The 16,498-nt window shown below is 40.4% G+C and overlaps 1 protein-coding gene across 1 annotated transcript in view; it reads right to left on the reverse strand.

Moving 5' to 3' along the window:
- Positions 1-16,498, reverse strand: part of SMG6 (SMG6 nonsense mediated mRNA decay factor) — a 304,176-nt gene that overhangs the window by 277,261 nt on the left and 10,417 nt on the right. Inside the window, exons 5-8 of the mRNA XM_007937452.2 lie at positions 16,230-16,336; positions 15,927-16,005; positions 3,302-3,412; positions 2,695-2,907 (exon numbers count right to left, since the gene is read on the reverse strand). Coding sequence (XP_007935643.1) covers positions 2,695-2,907; positions 3,302-3,412; positions 15,927-16,005; positions 16,230-16,336 — 510 coding nt within the window. The remainder of the gene's footprint in view (positions 1-2,694; positions 2,908-3,301; positions 3,413-15,926; positions 16,006-16,229; positions 16,337-16,498) is intronic.

A 16,498-nucleotide genomic window follows, 5' to 3' on the forward strand; every position in this document is an offset into this window, starting at 1 on the left:
TGAATGTTTACATTAGGTAGATACACTCCTTGGAGAGATCAATCACGGGAGAATAGAAGGGCTGTGTATATACAGGAAGACAGCTCAGGGGGCAGGAGTGCATGGGAGGAAAGAACACAGGGAAGAGATGACTATGGGGAGGAGGTAGGAAGAGGGCTGTTGCATTGTGGGAGATTCCAGTCAACGTCATGAGACAACATATATGTGAACTGCTGTATGGAAAATGAATTTGCTCTGTAAACTTTCACCCAAATCACAATAGAAATGTAAAATAAAAAAGGCACACCATATAGCATAGTGAGTTGGTAGTTTCATTTATAAGCAATGATCAATTTCATTTAGAAAACAGCTAAAGACTAAGAAGGAAATATGAAGATATAAAGATAAACGGAAATTTTTAATTAAAACCCAAAGGGAAGGACCTCCATTCCCATTCACCTTCGGCTTGCTCTTAGTAGACATGTGCCTCCAATCACAAAGACAAAATAGAAAACATCAAAAAGCTCACCTTTCTCCTACCACTGCCACAAATTTACCTGCTTTCCCGACTACCTGCTCTGCTTTTCCCTTAAGAATAAGAAAGAGGCATTCTCTTATCCTCTTTCTGGCTAATCTGGTCACCTGTGCTCTGGATCCCATTTCCTTCCCTGCCTCTGTAATAACCTCACCCTGCCATGTATCTCTTCTTTTTCTCCTATCTTCACTTTGTCATTCTATGTTTTCTCCTTGAGCAACTCAATCAACTCTCATGGCATCATTATCATTTGTAAATGGATGCCTTCAAAAATATTTATCTCTGGCCTAGACCACTCTTCTCAGCTTCAGAGCTATGTATGTGTTTACCTCTAAGCATCTCTACTACAATACCCTATGTTATTGTTTGATGCCATCAAGTCAATTTCTAACTCAGAGCGACTCCATGTGTTACAGAGTAGAAATGCCCTGTGGGGTATTCTTGACTGTAATCTTTATGGAAGCTAATCACCAGATCTTTTTCCTGCACAACCACTACATGGGTTTGAACTGCCAACCTTTCAGTTAGCAGCTGAGTGCTTAACCACTACACCAACACAGTTCCTTCAATGTCCAGCATGAATGAAAAACTCACTATGCCCCAAACTATCATTTTTCTCCTACAACAAGCTGTATCTTTATTCCTTATCTTAGGGAATGGGCCATTTTCCACCAAGAAACTTAGGTATTTATTCTTGACTCCTTCTTCTTCCTCAGCTCTCCATGTCCAATCAAGTCCTGTGGGTTCCACTTCATTAATAGAGCTCATATATGTTCATGTTTCCAATCTCCAGTCATTCTTTGGTTCAGGTCCTTTCCTCATCTCATTTGGATTATTTCAACACCACCTTAGTCTCCTTATTTCTAGTCTTCTCCAAATTCAAATTTTTAAAACCATACCCAGAGCTATACTGCCACCATGCAGATCTGACATATTATCCCCCTTATTTAAGGCAAGCAACAGCTCCTTCTACCTTCAGGATAAAGGTCAAATTATTTATAGTATGACCCTCAGGATCTGGCTATCTGGCTCCAGCTTACCTACTCCAGGAGTTTTATTCTCAAGACACAAGGAACCAACCACTTGTAGTTCAACTACTACCCTCTATCCCAGCCGCAGGCCTTTATATAAGCTATTTCCTTTGCCTGGAACATACCTGACCACTCTCCTTTCCCTTCTCCTCTAGCTAACTCTTACCCATTTCTATACTTCACTTACGATCCATCTCCTCTGAGTTTACCTTGGGTACTACCCCTACCTCCCTGCTAAACCAATGGCTGCCTCGGGTCCCACCACACATACCCCAAACAGAATTCATTCTATGTATTCTAATGCTTCGGGTCTCACCACACGTCCCCAAACAGAATTCATTCTATGTATTCTAATCGCTGTCCCTTCTTCTGCATCTTCCATTATAGTGTAAATTCCTTGAGAGTAGGGGGATTTTGTTCACTGTATATTTAGTGCCTGATACACTGTAACTAAACTCAATGCCCTGGAGTCAGACCCAAGGCGGTATCACTACAGAAGTAGATTTCCAATCTTCCTTCCGAGGAGTTGCTGGTGGGTTTGAACCACCAGCCTTCTGGTTAGCAGTCAAATGCCTTAGGCATACACACCAGAGCTCCTGATATAAGTACTCACTAAGTATTTGCTGAGTAAGTGGAGAAATATCTTCCAAATCAGTCTGTGATTTTCCACTGTTATTTCCCTGGCCCTAAGAAAAAGTCCCAGGCCAAGAGTCATAAGAAAATATCCCATAAAAGGCTGATGATAAATCAGACTAACCAACCTACCCATGCTGCTTTACCCCATGCTCTAAATCTAAGGCCAACCAAGAGGAAAAAATATGTACACATCGATGCCTACAGCATCAGGCTGGCTTCTCTTAACGCAAAGAAGCAAAAAATTCTAAACCTATACTAAATAAATCTTTAGCTGGACAATTACTTTTATTAAACTCTGCAGTGCCACATAGTGGTGAGAAAAGAAAGAGCATAATAAAGATACAGGAAGTGCAGGTGGAAGAGATGGGATGAGGATATCAAAGAGCCTCAAGTGGCTCGTCTCCCCTGTGACTCATGGGAAAATGTCTGTGGAGTGCCTCACAGTTGTATTAACTGGGGCACTCATGCTCACATAGCTGGTTTGGCGCATTAACATTTCCTTCAGGTACTTACCTCACTGGGGCTCAGGCTGCCAAGCCCATTTTCCTGCTCGGAATCCTTCCCAGATTCAGTGCCCTGGGAGGACCGGGAATGGGATGGATGAATCCAGATCTCCAGGCGAGTGGTGTCATCTCCAACATGCCGGAAAGTAGACTTCTTTCCTTTCCGCCATTGGTCAGAGTTCAGTTCCAATTCCTCGTGTTGCTTCTTTTCCATTTGTTCTGCCTATATAATGTACAAATACACAAGTTCAGATGCTCCTAGGATTCAGGCTAGTTAAAAAAAAAAAAAAAAAAAAAAAAGAGCCTCACCTGTGTTTGGTGCTCAAGGACTATGAAAGGTAAAGATTCTGCCATAGGTCTAAAGTAGCACATAAAAGTTACTTTTGTCTTTCTCACAAATGTTACTAATTCTAGATCTGGAGTAAACTATATGCTATGGAACAAGAACAGCCAAAGGCCCCTGAAAGCCCCCCTGAAGATCATAGTTTGGTTCTGCACAGGGCCTGATTCCCCATCAGCACAGCCTAATGGGACCCCAGCCCTTTTAAGGACAAAAAAGCACTTAAGAGGAATACATTCTTCTAGGAAGGAATGTTCCGCCTGCATCCCCTACTCACCTTTCGTTTGGTCTCTTCAAATAAGCTCATTAGACTCTCCTTGGCAGTCAGGATGGGATTGCTGGCAGCTAAACTGCGCATATAGTAATACACAGCATCAAGCTTCCTTCTCTGTGGAAAGAGGCCAGAGACACTCTGTAAGCCAATTTTCTTCCTGACTCTAGCCTGAGGCAGCTGACGCAGGGAACCCATCTCTCTCACACCGTGCCCCAAGTTGTGACGGAGTTCCAGTAAGAAAACCAGAATACTGTTACAGGCAGGGCTTCAAACTAGTTATTCCAGCTCAGCCCCTGTTGAGAATTAGCATTTCTACCCCCGATATACTGAATCAGAATCTACATTTTAACAAGATTCCCACGTCTTATGTACATGTAAGAATCACGTGGGGATACATGAAGAATCACCTGGGGATCCTGTGAAAATGTAGTTTCTGATTCAGTGTATCTTGGGTTGTTGTTGTTGTTGTGCCTTTGAGTCGGCCCCGACTCATAGCGACCCCTCCTTGGGTTTCCGAGGCAGTATCACTACGGGAGTAGGATTGCCCAACTTTCCTTCCAAGGAGTGGCTGGTGGGTTTGAAGCGCCAGCCTTCTAGTTAGCAGTCAAGTGCCTTAGGCACTATGTTACCAAAGCTCTGTATCTTGGGTAGAAATGCAAATTCTCAGTGGGGGATCAAACTGCAATGAACCGGTTTGATGCCCTGGTTATGGGTTAATCTGCGCCCCTACAAAACATGGGTTCAAGCCCTAACTCCTGATGCTGGTGAATGTGACCGTGTTTGGAAACAGTGTGTTTGCAGATGCAATTAATTAATACAAGGTCATATTGTAGTAGGGTGGACCCAATCCAATATGACTGGTGTCCTTATAAAAAAAGAAGAAACACAGAAAGAAGACAGCTATATGAAGACAAAGGCAGAGATCAGAAGCTGGAGGAGAGGGCACGGTCTTGCTGACACAAGTAAATTTAGAATTCGAGGCTCGGGAACTATGAAAAAATAAATTTGTTGTTTTAAGTTACCCACTTTGTATTTAGCCACCATAAGAAACTAATACATTATCCATGGGAGAAACCAAGGTAATTACATCAGCGATCTCCTGTTTGGCACAGTACTCTATCTTACAGGCAGAGGTATTCCAAGAGCCAAGTACTCACAGGAGGGAGAAAAGAATAAAGAATCTTACAAAATTTAAACAGCAATTATGTTTTACTTTTAGAGGAAGACAAAATATTCAACTCATCTAATCATTATTCTTAAGATTTATAAATAACAACAGCAACTATTATTTATTAAGCATAACTGTGAGGCAGGTGGTCAGTACTTCATATATCTTATCTCTAAACCTCAGGACATTGTGCTGTAAGTATAATTACCCCCATTTTAATTATGAAGAAATGGGAGCTCAGGAAGATTATTATATAAAACTTGCTCAAGGTCTCAAAGCCAAATCCTGGATAAGTCAGTATTTGAACCTAGATCTGTCTGGGTCTAAAGTTCATCTGTTTTCACTACACTGTACTACTCTCTGATAAGAAAAGGTAATGGAAACTATTATTCAATTAATTTAATAAATAAATAGGTCTATTTAACAGCCAATTAATGAGGAAAAGAAGAAGTAGGAGGAGGAAGTAAATAAGAAGGAAAGGCACTAGAACAACAGGGGAAAGAATGTCCAAAAAGCTTTCTCACTGTTTCTGCAATTCCATATACATTTTCACCTGTTTCTGCAACTACCCCAAAGTATAGCTAGAATACTAGCTTTTCCTTCCTCAGTGTCTACTCATTCTTCAAAATGCAAATCATGTACTCATCTAGAATGATTAAAGGCACAGGTTCTAATATCAACTGCTGGAGTTTGAATTGGTTCTACCATTTATTAGATGTGACCCTAAGCAAGCTAACTCTCTAAACCTGTTTCTTCATTTGTAAAATGTAGGCATTAATGCACATAGACTTTCTGAAAAGACTTCTTGATTTTGTTATCAGAAGCTATTGCGTTGATTTGGACTCATAGAGACCCTACATATAATGGATCAGAACATTACCTGGTCCTGTGCCATCCTCACAAGTGTTCTCTAGCTACTGTGTCAGTCCATCTCATTGAAGGTCTTCCTCTTTTTTGCTGACCCTCTACTTTATCAAGCCTGATACGCTTTTCCAGGGACTGGTCCCTCCTGACAATACAACCCAATTACAATAGGCAAAGTCTCGCCATCCTCGGTTCTAAGGAGCACTGTGGCTGCACTTTATCAAAGACAGATTTGTTTGTTCTTCTGGCAGCCAACACCAAAATTAAAAGACATCCATTCTTCTTTGGTCTTCCTTGTTCTTTGTCCAGCTTTCGCATGCAAACAGGAGGGGGAAAAAAAAAAAAAAACCACTGCCATTGAGTCGATTCCCTCTCATAGTAATCCTACAAGACAGATTAGAATACCCCCATACTGTTTCCAAAGCTGTAATTCTTTACAGAAGCAGACTGCCTCATCTTTACCCCAGCTGATGGGTTCAAATCACCAACCCTTTGATTAGCAGCCAAATTCCTTAACCACTACACAACCAGAGCTCCTTGAATGCACATGAGGCAACTGAAAATACCACGGCTTAGGTCAGGTACACCATTACCTTCAAGGTGATAACTCGCTCTTTAACACTTCAAAGAAGTCTTCTGCAGGAGATCTTCCCAATGCAATATGTCATTTGATTTCTTGGCTGCTGCTTTCATGGGCACTGATTGTGGATCCAACTAAAATGAAATCCTTGACAACTTCAATCTTTTCTCCATTTACCATGATGTTGCTTAATGATAAGTTGTGAAGATTTTTGTTTTCTTTATGCTGAGGTGTAATTCACACTGAAAGCTTCATCATCATCAGTAAGTGCTTCAAATTTGCTTTATTTTCCACAAGCAAGGTTGTGTCATCCGCATTTTGCAGGTTGTTATGAGTCTTCTTCAATCCAGATGCCACATTCTTCTTCATATAGTCCAGCTTCTTTGATTATTTGCTCCGTATACAGACCGAATCAGTATGGTAAAAGACACTACCCTTACGCACATCTTTCCTGTTTTTTACACCATTTATTATCACCTCGTTCTATTCAAACAACTGACTGCCTCTTAGTCTATGTACAGGTTCCTCATGAACACAATTAAGTGTTCTGGAATTCCTATCCTTCACAATGTTATCCTAATTTGTTATGATCCACATTATACTTTTGCATAGTCAATGAAAGGAAAATACCTTTCTGGTATTCTCTGCTTTCAGCCAAGATCCATCTGACATCAACAATGATATCCCTGGTTCCACATACTTTTCTGAAGCCACCTTTAATTTTTGGCAGTTCCTCGCCTAGTACTGCTGCAACCATTGTTGAATTTATTTTCAGAAGAATTTTACATGTGTGTGATATTAATAATATTGTTCAATAATTTCTACATTTGGTTGGATTACCTTGCTTTGGGATGGGCACAAATATGGGCCTCTTCCAGATGGCTGGTAAGGTGCCAGTCTTAAAAATTTCTTGGCATAAACAAGTGAGCACTTTCAGCACTGTATCTGTTTGTTGAAACATCTCAGTGGGTATTACATCAAATCCTAGAGCTTTGTTTTTTGCCAAGTCTGTCAATGCAGCTTAGAATTCTTCCTTCAATACTACCGGTTCTTGATTATATGCTACCTCCTGAGATGGCTGAACATTGACCAAGGCATACACAGAGTGACTGTGGATTGCTTCCATCTTCTTTTGATGCTTACTGTGTTATTCAATAATTTCAAAAATTTTCAGTATTTTGTCCATAGGACAAAGCAGCTCAAGGTTTGGATTTTTCCTTCATATCTATTCTTGAGATGGTCTCTAAATTCAGGAGGAATATAATCAAGGTCATATTTTGGCTTTCGTGTACTTTGTTTTAATTTGCTTCAGCTTCAACTTGAATTGCATATGAGCAATTGACAGTCTGTTCCACAATCTACCCTGGGTCTCGTTCTGACTGAGAATATTCAGCTTCTCCATAGTCTCTTTCCACAGATGTAATCCATTTGATTCCTGTGCATTCAATCTGGTAAGGTCCATGTAGACACATGTTGCCATTTACGTTGTTGAAAAAAGGTATGTGCAATAATAAGTCACTGGGTGTTATGGGATCTCTGGAGCCATTTCTTTCATCAAGGCCATATTTTCCCACTACTAATCCTTCTTTTATTTTTCTAACTTAAGCATTCCAATCACTAGTAACTAGCAATGCATTTTTTTTTTTAATTGTGATTAAAATGTGTACAGAGCAAATTCACTCCATACAAGCAGTTCACATACACTTTGTCTCATGACACTGACTACAATTTACCACAATCTAGCAATGCATCTTTACCGCATATTTCATCAAGTTTAGACTATAGAAGTTGTTGTTGTTGTTATGTGCCATGGAGTCAGACCTGACTCATAAAAACCCCTCCTTGGGCTTCCAAGGTGGTATCACTAAGGAAGTAGATTGCCCAACCTTCCTTCAGAGGAGTGGCTGGTAGGTTTGAACCACCAGCCTTCTGGTTAGCAATCAAGTGACTTAGGCACTACGCTACTAGAGCTCCCACAGAAGTTGGCAAAAATCTTTAATTTCTTCATCTTTGGCATTAATGAGTGGTGTATAAATTTGAATAATGGCCCCATTAACTGGTGTTCCTTGTATGGGTATAGATATTATCTATCACCGACAGAACTGTACTTGAAATGTTCTTTTTTTTGACGATGAATGTGAAAACATTCCTCTTCAATTTGTCACTCCTGGCATGCATAGTAGGCCATATGATTAAAGACTAATTTAATATAATGCATATAGTTTAACAGAATCCCTGACACACAGTTATAGTCAGTTAAGTGGTAGCTAGTCTTAATATTATTCTAATTCATACTAATTTTAGACTGTATTTTATCAATTTTACAATGAATTTTCTGACACTGATAATTTCTCCTTCTTTGAAATTTTGCTTTTGACAGTGTAGTCTGTACCACTGAATGTATAGTTCTCTGGAGCAATTTTTAAAATTCAGATACCCCCTCAGAATGTCCTTCTAACGCTACTGCAAATGCAATTACTTTCAAAAAAAAAAAAAGAAGGTGGGGACCAGGTTTGCTGGTCCAATAGAGCCTGGTGTAACCACTGAGACTATGGCCCCTAGCTGCCCTTCAGGTCTGGAATTGAACCCACACCTGTGGTTTCCAGCCAAACAAAGTACAGGCATGTGAGTTAAACATTTACCTCAAGTAGACACACGCCCTGGAGAGAACCACCATGGGAGAAGGAAGGGCTGCTTATGCACAGGGAGATAGCTCAGGGTGCAGAAGAGTATGAAGGGATGGACACTGGGAGGAGGTAACTATGGGGAGGAAGTGGGAGGGGAGCTGCTGCATTATAAATTTTGGTCAATGACATGAGACAAAGTATATGTGAACTGCTGTATGAAAAGTGAATTTACTCTGTAAATCTTCACCCAAATCCTAATAAAAAAAAAAAAAAATGGAATTGCTTTCTTAACTTTCTTTTTGGATTGTTCATTGTGGATGCAGACAGATACAGCTGATATTTGTGTGCTGATCGTCTATCCTGCAACTTTGCTAAATAAACACTTAGGAATAAATTTAACCAAGAGGGTACTAAACTTACACACTGAAAATTAAAAAGGAAAAAATAAAATTAAAAATAGTGCTAAAATAGAGATAAAGAGAATTACAACAGAATATTATGATAAACCATATGGTAACAAACCAAATAATCTAGATGAAATGGACAAATTATTAGAAATACATGACATACCCAAACTGACTCAAGAGGAAATAGAAAGTCTGAATAGATCCGTAACAAGTGAAGAGATCAAATCAGTAATCAAAAACCTCCCATAAAAAAGTCCTGGACTGGATGGCTTCAAAGGGGAATTCTACCAATTCTTAGAGAATAACTGACACCAATACTGTTTACACTCTTCCAAAAGTCAGAGAAGGAAGAACACGCCCTAATTCACTCTATGAAGAAAACATAACCCTGATACCCAAACCAAACAAAGACATCACGAGGAAAAAAAAACTTTAGACCAGTATCTCTTATGAAATAGATGCAAAAAAAATCAACAAAATGCTAGTGAACAGAACACAAAAGAATATCAAAATATTTCAACATATGAAAATCAATGAACATAATACACCACATCAATTTAAAAAAAGGAAAAGAACCACATGATCATCACTATGGATGCAGAAAAAGCGTGATAAAATTCAACACCCTTTCTTGATGAAAGCCCTAAAGACTAGAATAGATGGGAAATTCCTCAATTGGATTCAGTACATATATGGAAATCCAATAGCCAATATTATACTTAAAAAGACTGAGAGCTTTCCCCTTGAAACTGAGAACAAAAAAAGGATGCTTGCTTTAACCACTTCTATTCAATATTGATTAGAAGTTCTACGTAGAGCAAGAAGACAAGAAAAATAAATTAAAAAGTATCCAGATCAGAAACGAAGTAGAAGTATCTCTATTCATGGATTATATGCTCATATATAGAAACCACTACACATCCAGCCTCCCAGCCACTCAAAACCAGCGCAGCCAACTTGAGACATAATCTTAAACACCACACCATGTATCTGACAAGAATCTAATAATGAAAAAATATATTTAAAAACTTCTACAACAACAACAAAATACAAACATACATACATATACATACATATATATATACATATACATATATATACATATACATACATATATATATATATATATACACACACACATATATACATATATATATATATAAACTTCTCCAAAAATCATAAAACGGGCAAAGGACTTGAATAGATATTTCACCAAAGAGGATATTCAATTGGCTGCCAAACACGTTTGGTGCAGTCAATTACTTGATACGGCTTTTCTAACCAGTCTTTGTGACTCCCCCAGATTACTGGGTGGGACCATGCAAATGAGGTATATGGAACTCTAACATAGGGATTGGTTAGTTTTGTTATTCTGCTAGGCTTAAAATGAGCTTTCCTAGAGGGAGAAAGGGGGATCTCACTGTCAACAAAAGAGAAGAGCCACAGGTGTAGTGGAGTGAGTCCTTGGACCCGAGATTCCTCCGCTGGACCTCCTTGGTAGACGATCTGCTGAGATGACCGGCTGAGACAACCAAGAGGCACGAGACAGAGCAGCAGGCTTGCTGGCCCATGGAGCAAGAAAGCTGAGTGCCTTTGGGCAGAAGTCTTGCTGGCAGAGTGGGGTACACCTAGGTGTACCTATCAGCAGAGCTAAAAGAGCTTTTTAACACTTGCCTGAGAAGGGCTGAGGCCTAGCTGTGAAGCCAAGGGCCAGAGAGGTGTGCCCGAGGGCACAGCTGAGAAGAGACAGTCCTGATAAAAGAACTGTACCCTGAGAACATTCTTAAATCTGAACTATAGCCTGTGAGTTCCCTAATAAACCCCTTAACTGTGAGTATTGTCTGTGAGTTCTGTGTGGCCATTGCAATGAATCATCAAACCCAGAGAGAAGTAGTGAGTGCCGTGGGAGGGACGATTGGTGTTGAGAGTTGGTAAAAGGCTGCAGGGTGGTAGCATGTCTGGCCTAACAGGAACAAGCCTTGGGCTAACGATAGTGATTCTGTCTCCCACTCATAATGTTAGAGGAGGTCAGAAGATGTGGCCTCCTTGCCCTTTTTGCAACATGAAAAGATACTCAGTGTCATTAGCCATCAGAAAGATGCAAATCAAAAACACACTGAGATAATATTTCACGCCTGCTAGGCTGGTTAAGATTTCAAAAAAATCCAGAAAATAACAAATGTTGGTGAGGATATGGAAATCTGAAACCCTATCTATTACTGGTGGGAATGCAAAATGGTGCAATGTTGGGGAAAACAGTGGCAATTCCTCAAAAACTGAAATAGAACTAATGTATGACCCAGCAATTCCACACCTGGGTATATACCCAAAGGACTTGAAAGCAGAGTCTTAAAAAAGAGATGTGTACACCAGTGCTCATTGTAGCACTATTCACAATAGCTAAAAAGTGGAAACAAACTAATGTCCATCAACAGATGAATTGATAAACAAAATGTAATACATATATACAATGGAATACTACTTAGCCAGCAGGAAAAATGAAGTTTTGATACATGCTACAATATGGATAGTACTTGAAGACATTATACTAAATGAATTAAACAAATTACAAAAGGACAAATATCATATGACCTTACTTAAACAAAACTCCAGAAAAGTCAAATGTATAGAGACCAAAGTTCATTAGAGGTTACCAGGAGCTGGAGGGAGGGGAAAGAGGGAATTAACAGTGAAAGAAAAATTGCATTAAGGGTAAGATTGCAAAGGTGATTATTGTAATCACTGTTCTGGTGCAGTGAGTTAACTTGGTAAGGCTCTTCTAACCACTGTCTTTGTGACGCCCACCAAATTACTGGGTGGAACTATGCAAATGTAAGGTGCTTGTGGGCCACCAAGGGGATTGGACAGCTTGTTAGTAATATAAATAAGGTACATGGTACCTTTGTAGGGGAAGGACCATGGAAATAGTGTATGGAACCTTAATGTTGGGATTGGTCAGTTTTGTCATTCAGCTAGACTTAAAGTGAACTATCTTAGAGGCAGGAAGGGGAATGTCACTGCCATAAAGACAAAGCCTAGTGGAGTACATCCTTGGACCCAAAATCCCTGTATTGAGACAACAGCAGAGAGACAGCAGAAAGTCAACAGAGAGATGGCAGAGAGACAGCAAAATGATGGCAAAGAGACAGCAGTAACAGAACCAAGAGACTGGCATGAGACCCAGAGGCAGGCTTGCCAGCCCACAGAGCAAGAAAGCTGAGTGCCTTTGGGTAGGCAGCTTGTAGGCAAAGTAGGGTGAACCCACATGCACCTACAAGCAGAGTTAAAAGAGCTTTGTAACACTTGCCAAAGCCAGGGCAGAGGCCAGGTCAAGAGGCCAAAAGCTAAAGAGAGGCATGCCTGCAGGCATAGCAAAGGGAAGAAGGACCTGATTGAAATACTGCATCCTGAGTGTGTTCCTGAACCTGAATTATAAACCTGTTACTGCCCTAATAAACCCCTTATCATGACTATTGTCTGTCAGTTGTATGGCCATTGCAATGAATTCTCAAACCCTGCAAAAAAGTAGAGAGTGCTGTGGGAGGGATGGTTGGTTTGAGAATTGGTAAAAAGGTTAAAGGGTGCAGCGTGTCTGACCTCTGCCTGAAAGGAATCCGCTTGGGCTACTGAAAGTGATTTTATCTCCCCTCTGTGAAGTAAGAGGAGGTCAGAGGATGCTGCTGCCTCCATGGCCTTTTTGCAGTTGTCAGTAAGTAACACAACACGAAAAAGCTGAATTGGCAAAAGTTGCATGAGAGATATATTTACAACAATCACACACAAAAACAAGTAGATGCTGAGGTTGCTTATGTATAACCAGATTCCTCAAGGGATTTGCTTCCTTGGTTTGGAGGTTTTGGGTCATGGTTTCATGGGACATCCCAGTTCATTAGTGTGGTGTAGTAAATTACTTAGTGTGGCTTTTCTACCCATAAGTCTTTGTAAACTCCAAAGAGGGATTTTCTATGAGCAACTGAGGAGCTCCTGATTGCTGAATTTGTCCACCTGGAGTATTTCTATTGGGAGTGGCACAAAACAATGTTCTGGGAGGTTCCCACTCTCTCTCAAGTGCTTAGAGTTCTGATGCTATGATTGGCTAGTTTGACCACCCTGCGGGGCTCAAAAGGAGGCCTCCTAGAGGCAGAACTCTCTCTGACTACTGGTTGAGGAAGACTTGCTGCTGAAAGAGACACGCACCCCTGAAAGAGACACGTGCTGCTGGGAAAGAGACTTAAGAGACACGCATTGCTGAGTGAGACACCGAGGGACCAGCACTGCTGGGAAAGAGACTGTGAGAGACTGGGCTGAGAGACGGAGGGCTGGGAGAGAGACTGAGCATTTTTCCAGAACTTGAATTGTAGCCTGGTGCTTCCCTAATAAACCCCATAATCTGTGAGTTCTGTGTGGCCACTGCAGCGAATTATCGAACCCAGGAGAGAGGTGGTGGGTGCTTTGGGAGGAACGGTTGGAGAAAGGGCTGGAGGGAGGCAGCATGTCTGGCCTGGCAGGAATAGGCCTTGGGTTACTGCTGGTAATTCTGTCTTCCTCTTGTGGGGTTCTAGGAGGTCAGAATATGAGGCCTCCTTGCCATTTTTGCAATTAGCCTAATAATGTGTTTAGTGCTTCTATTCTACCACCTCCAAATTCACTGTGTAGTGCCTTGGGTCTGAAAGCTTCCAAGTGGCCATTTAAGGAAAAACAACTGGTCTCTATTCACCTAGAGCAACAGAAGAAGGACAGTTAGGAATAAGAGGATGATATAGACTGTGTGGTTAATTGTCCCCATAGTCATGAGATCAAAAGAACAGGATAGTGTGTGGCTACCATTACTGAACACTTTTTGTTTTTTGAGCAAAGATTCCACAGAAGACTCTTGATCAAAAGGGGGAAAATGTAGAACAGAATTCCAAATTCTCATGGACTTTCTGGAACCATGCAGGGTAGAGGAACCTAAAAGCACTGCCCTGTGATAATCTTTAAACCAAAACCAAAAACCCAAACTCACTACCGTTGAAGTCGGTCCCAACTCATAGTGAGCCCTCCTTGGGTTTTCAAGGTGGTATCTCTACGGAAGTAGATTGCCCAATCTTCCTTCTGAGGAGTGGCTGGTGGGTTTGAACCGCCAGCCTTCCGGTTAGCAGTCAAATGCCTTAGGCACTACATCACCAGAACTCCTAATCTTCAAATCTTAAACCAAAAATATTCCCTGAAGTCATCTTAACACTGAACAACAGCTCAACTTAACTAGTAAAAAAGGTCTGCCTTTTATATCTGTCTCTATATGATCAAATTGACAATAGCAACTTGAAAGATTAGCTAGGAACCTTATGGGGCAGTGAGTTTATGTTAATGAAGGAGGAACAACTCAGAAAGAAGATGAGAATGGCTGAACAACTTGAAGAATGTAATCAATGTCACTGAATTGTACATATAGAAACTGTTGAATTGGTGTACATTTTGCTGTGTATACTCTCAATAGAAACAAAATAAATAAAATGTAAAATGGGAGGAAGAAAAAAGCACTGCTGAAAGAAATGAATGATCTAGATGAATGGAAAGGCATCCTGTATTCAAGAATGGAAGACTTGACATTGTAAAGATGCCACTACACCTCAAAGCAATCTACAGATTCAAAATAATTCCTGTCAAAATCCCAAAGGTCTCTTTTGCAAAATGGAAAAGCTGATCCCCATATTTCGTATGATCCCCATACAGAATGGCAAAAAGCCCAGAATACCCAAAACAATCGTGAAAAAGAACAAGGTTGGAAAATTCAGACATGATTTCTAAACTTACTACAAAGCAACAGTAATTAAGATAGTATGATACTGGCATAAGGATAAACATATAAATCAATGGAATGGAATTGAGAATCCAGGGATGACCCACAAATCAATGGTCATTTATTTTCAACAAGAGTACCAAGGACTTTCAGTGGGGGCAAGAACAGTATCTTCAACAAATGGTGCTCCAAGAATTGGATGTCCACATACAAAACAACGAAATTGGATCCTTTCCTCATACCATGTACAAAAATTAACTAAACACAGATGAAAGACCAAAATGTAAGAGCTAAAACTATAACCCGCTTAGAAAAAACATAGGGGTGACTTCTGAACTCTGGATTTGGCAATGGTTTCTTAGACATGAAATCAAATGCATGAGCAACAAAAGGAAAAATAGATAAATTGGACTTCATCAAAATTTCTTAAATTCTCCACAAAGACAATGCTCTATATCCTTCCTTGGTGAGTAGTGACTGGGGTCTTAAAAACTTGTGATCAGCCATCTAAGGTTCAACTATATTGCTCTCTCCCCATCTGGAGCAAGGAAAAATGAAGAAAATCAAAGATGCAAGGAAACAACTGGTCCAAAGGACCAACAGACCATGTGAACTCCAGTCTCTACCAACGTGAAACCAGAAGAACTACATGGTGCCCAGCTACAACTGCTGACTATTCTGAAAGAGATCACACTAGGAAGTCCTGGATACAGTGAGAGAAAAACATAGAACAACACTCAAAATAAAAATAAAAATTAAAAAATCAAGCTTACTGGTCTGAAAAGACTGGTGGAACCCCCAAGACCACAGCCCTTTGACACCCTTCAAGCCTGGAACTGAACTCACCTCCATGGCTCACCTTTCAGCCAAAGAAAAAACAGGACTAATTAGGTGAACAGTAACACTAGGGAGGCATGCACTCCTTAGAACAATCAACCATATGAGCTCAAAAGGGCAGCATTTGCCCAGTGATAAAGCCCAGAAGGCAGTAAGGGATAGAAAAGAAGGACAAAGAGAAATGCTAACTATGGGGAGGAAGTGGGAAGAGAGCTGTTACATTGTGGGGATTGTCATCAATGTCATGAATCAAGATGTGTATGAATTACTGAATGGAAAATCAATTTCCTATGTAAGCTTCCACTCAAATCACAATAGAAAGTTAAAAAACAAAAAAAACTTCCCGCCCACAGAATTTCTTACCGTGTATACTGCCAGCAGAGCCAACTGGTTATACGGGCGCCCATTTTTAGGAGCAATGTGCTGGGCCTTCAGGTACCAACTAAAAGAGAAAAACAGTTAAGAAAATGCTAGCTCACAATTCATCCATATACCCTTACTACTTAAACCAGGCATATGCTGGAGTGTTACGTAGCCCTGGAGTGGTAGAGTATGACTACAGGGACCGAAAGAGATACCCATATGGGAGGCAGCTGGCCTATGGCTTTTAAGAGGACTTAGCTTAACACCACAAGAAGAGAAGTAAGGAATAACAGATAAAAGTACCTGCGTGCTTTCCCATAGTTTGCTGTGTCACTGGCTTGCTCCCGATATCTAGCAATATCTCCTTGACAAATCATACATCGCTGGGCACTGATCAAGGCATATTTTACCTTAAAAAAAACCCAATCAATTAGTAGAATACCCAAGAAATTCTAAAATAATCTGCAAAACACTGCATAACGTGGGTGAACCTGGAAGACATTATGCTGCGTGAAATAAGTCAATCACAAAAGGACAAATATATTAGCGCGTTATTGTAAAAGTCAAGGAAA

Source organism: Orycteropus afer, unplaced genomic scaffold, assembly GCF_000298275.1.
Source record: "Orycteropus afer afer isolate SDZICR_OR568_19922 unplaced genomic scaffold, OryAfe1.0 scaffold00042, whole genome shotgun sequence".
Classification (NCBI taxonomy): Eukaryota; Metazoa; Chordata; class Mammalia; order Tubulidentata; family Orycteropodidae; genus Orycteropus; species Orycteropus afer.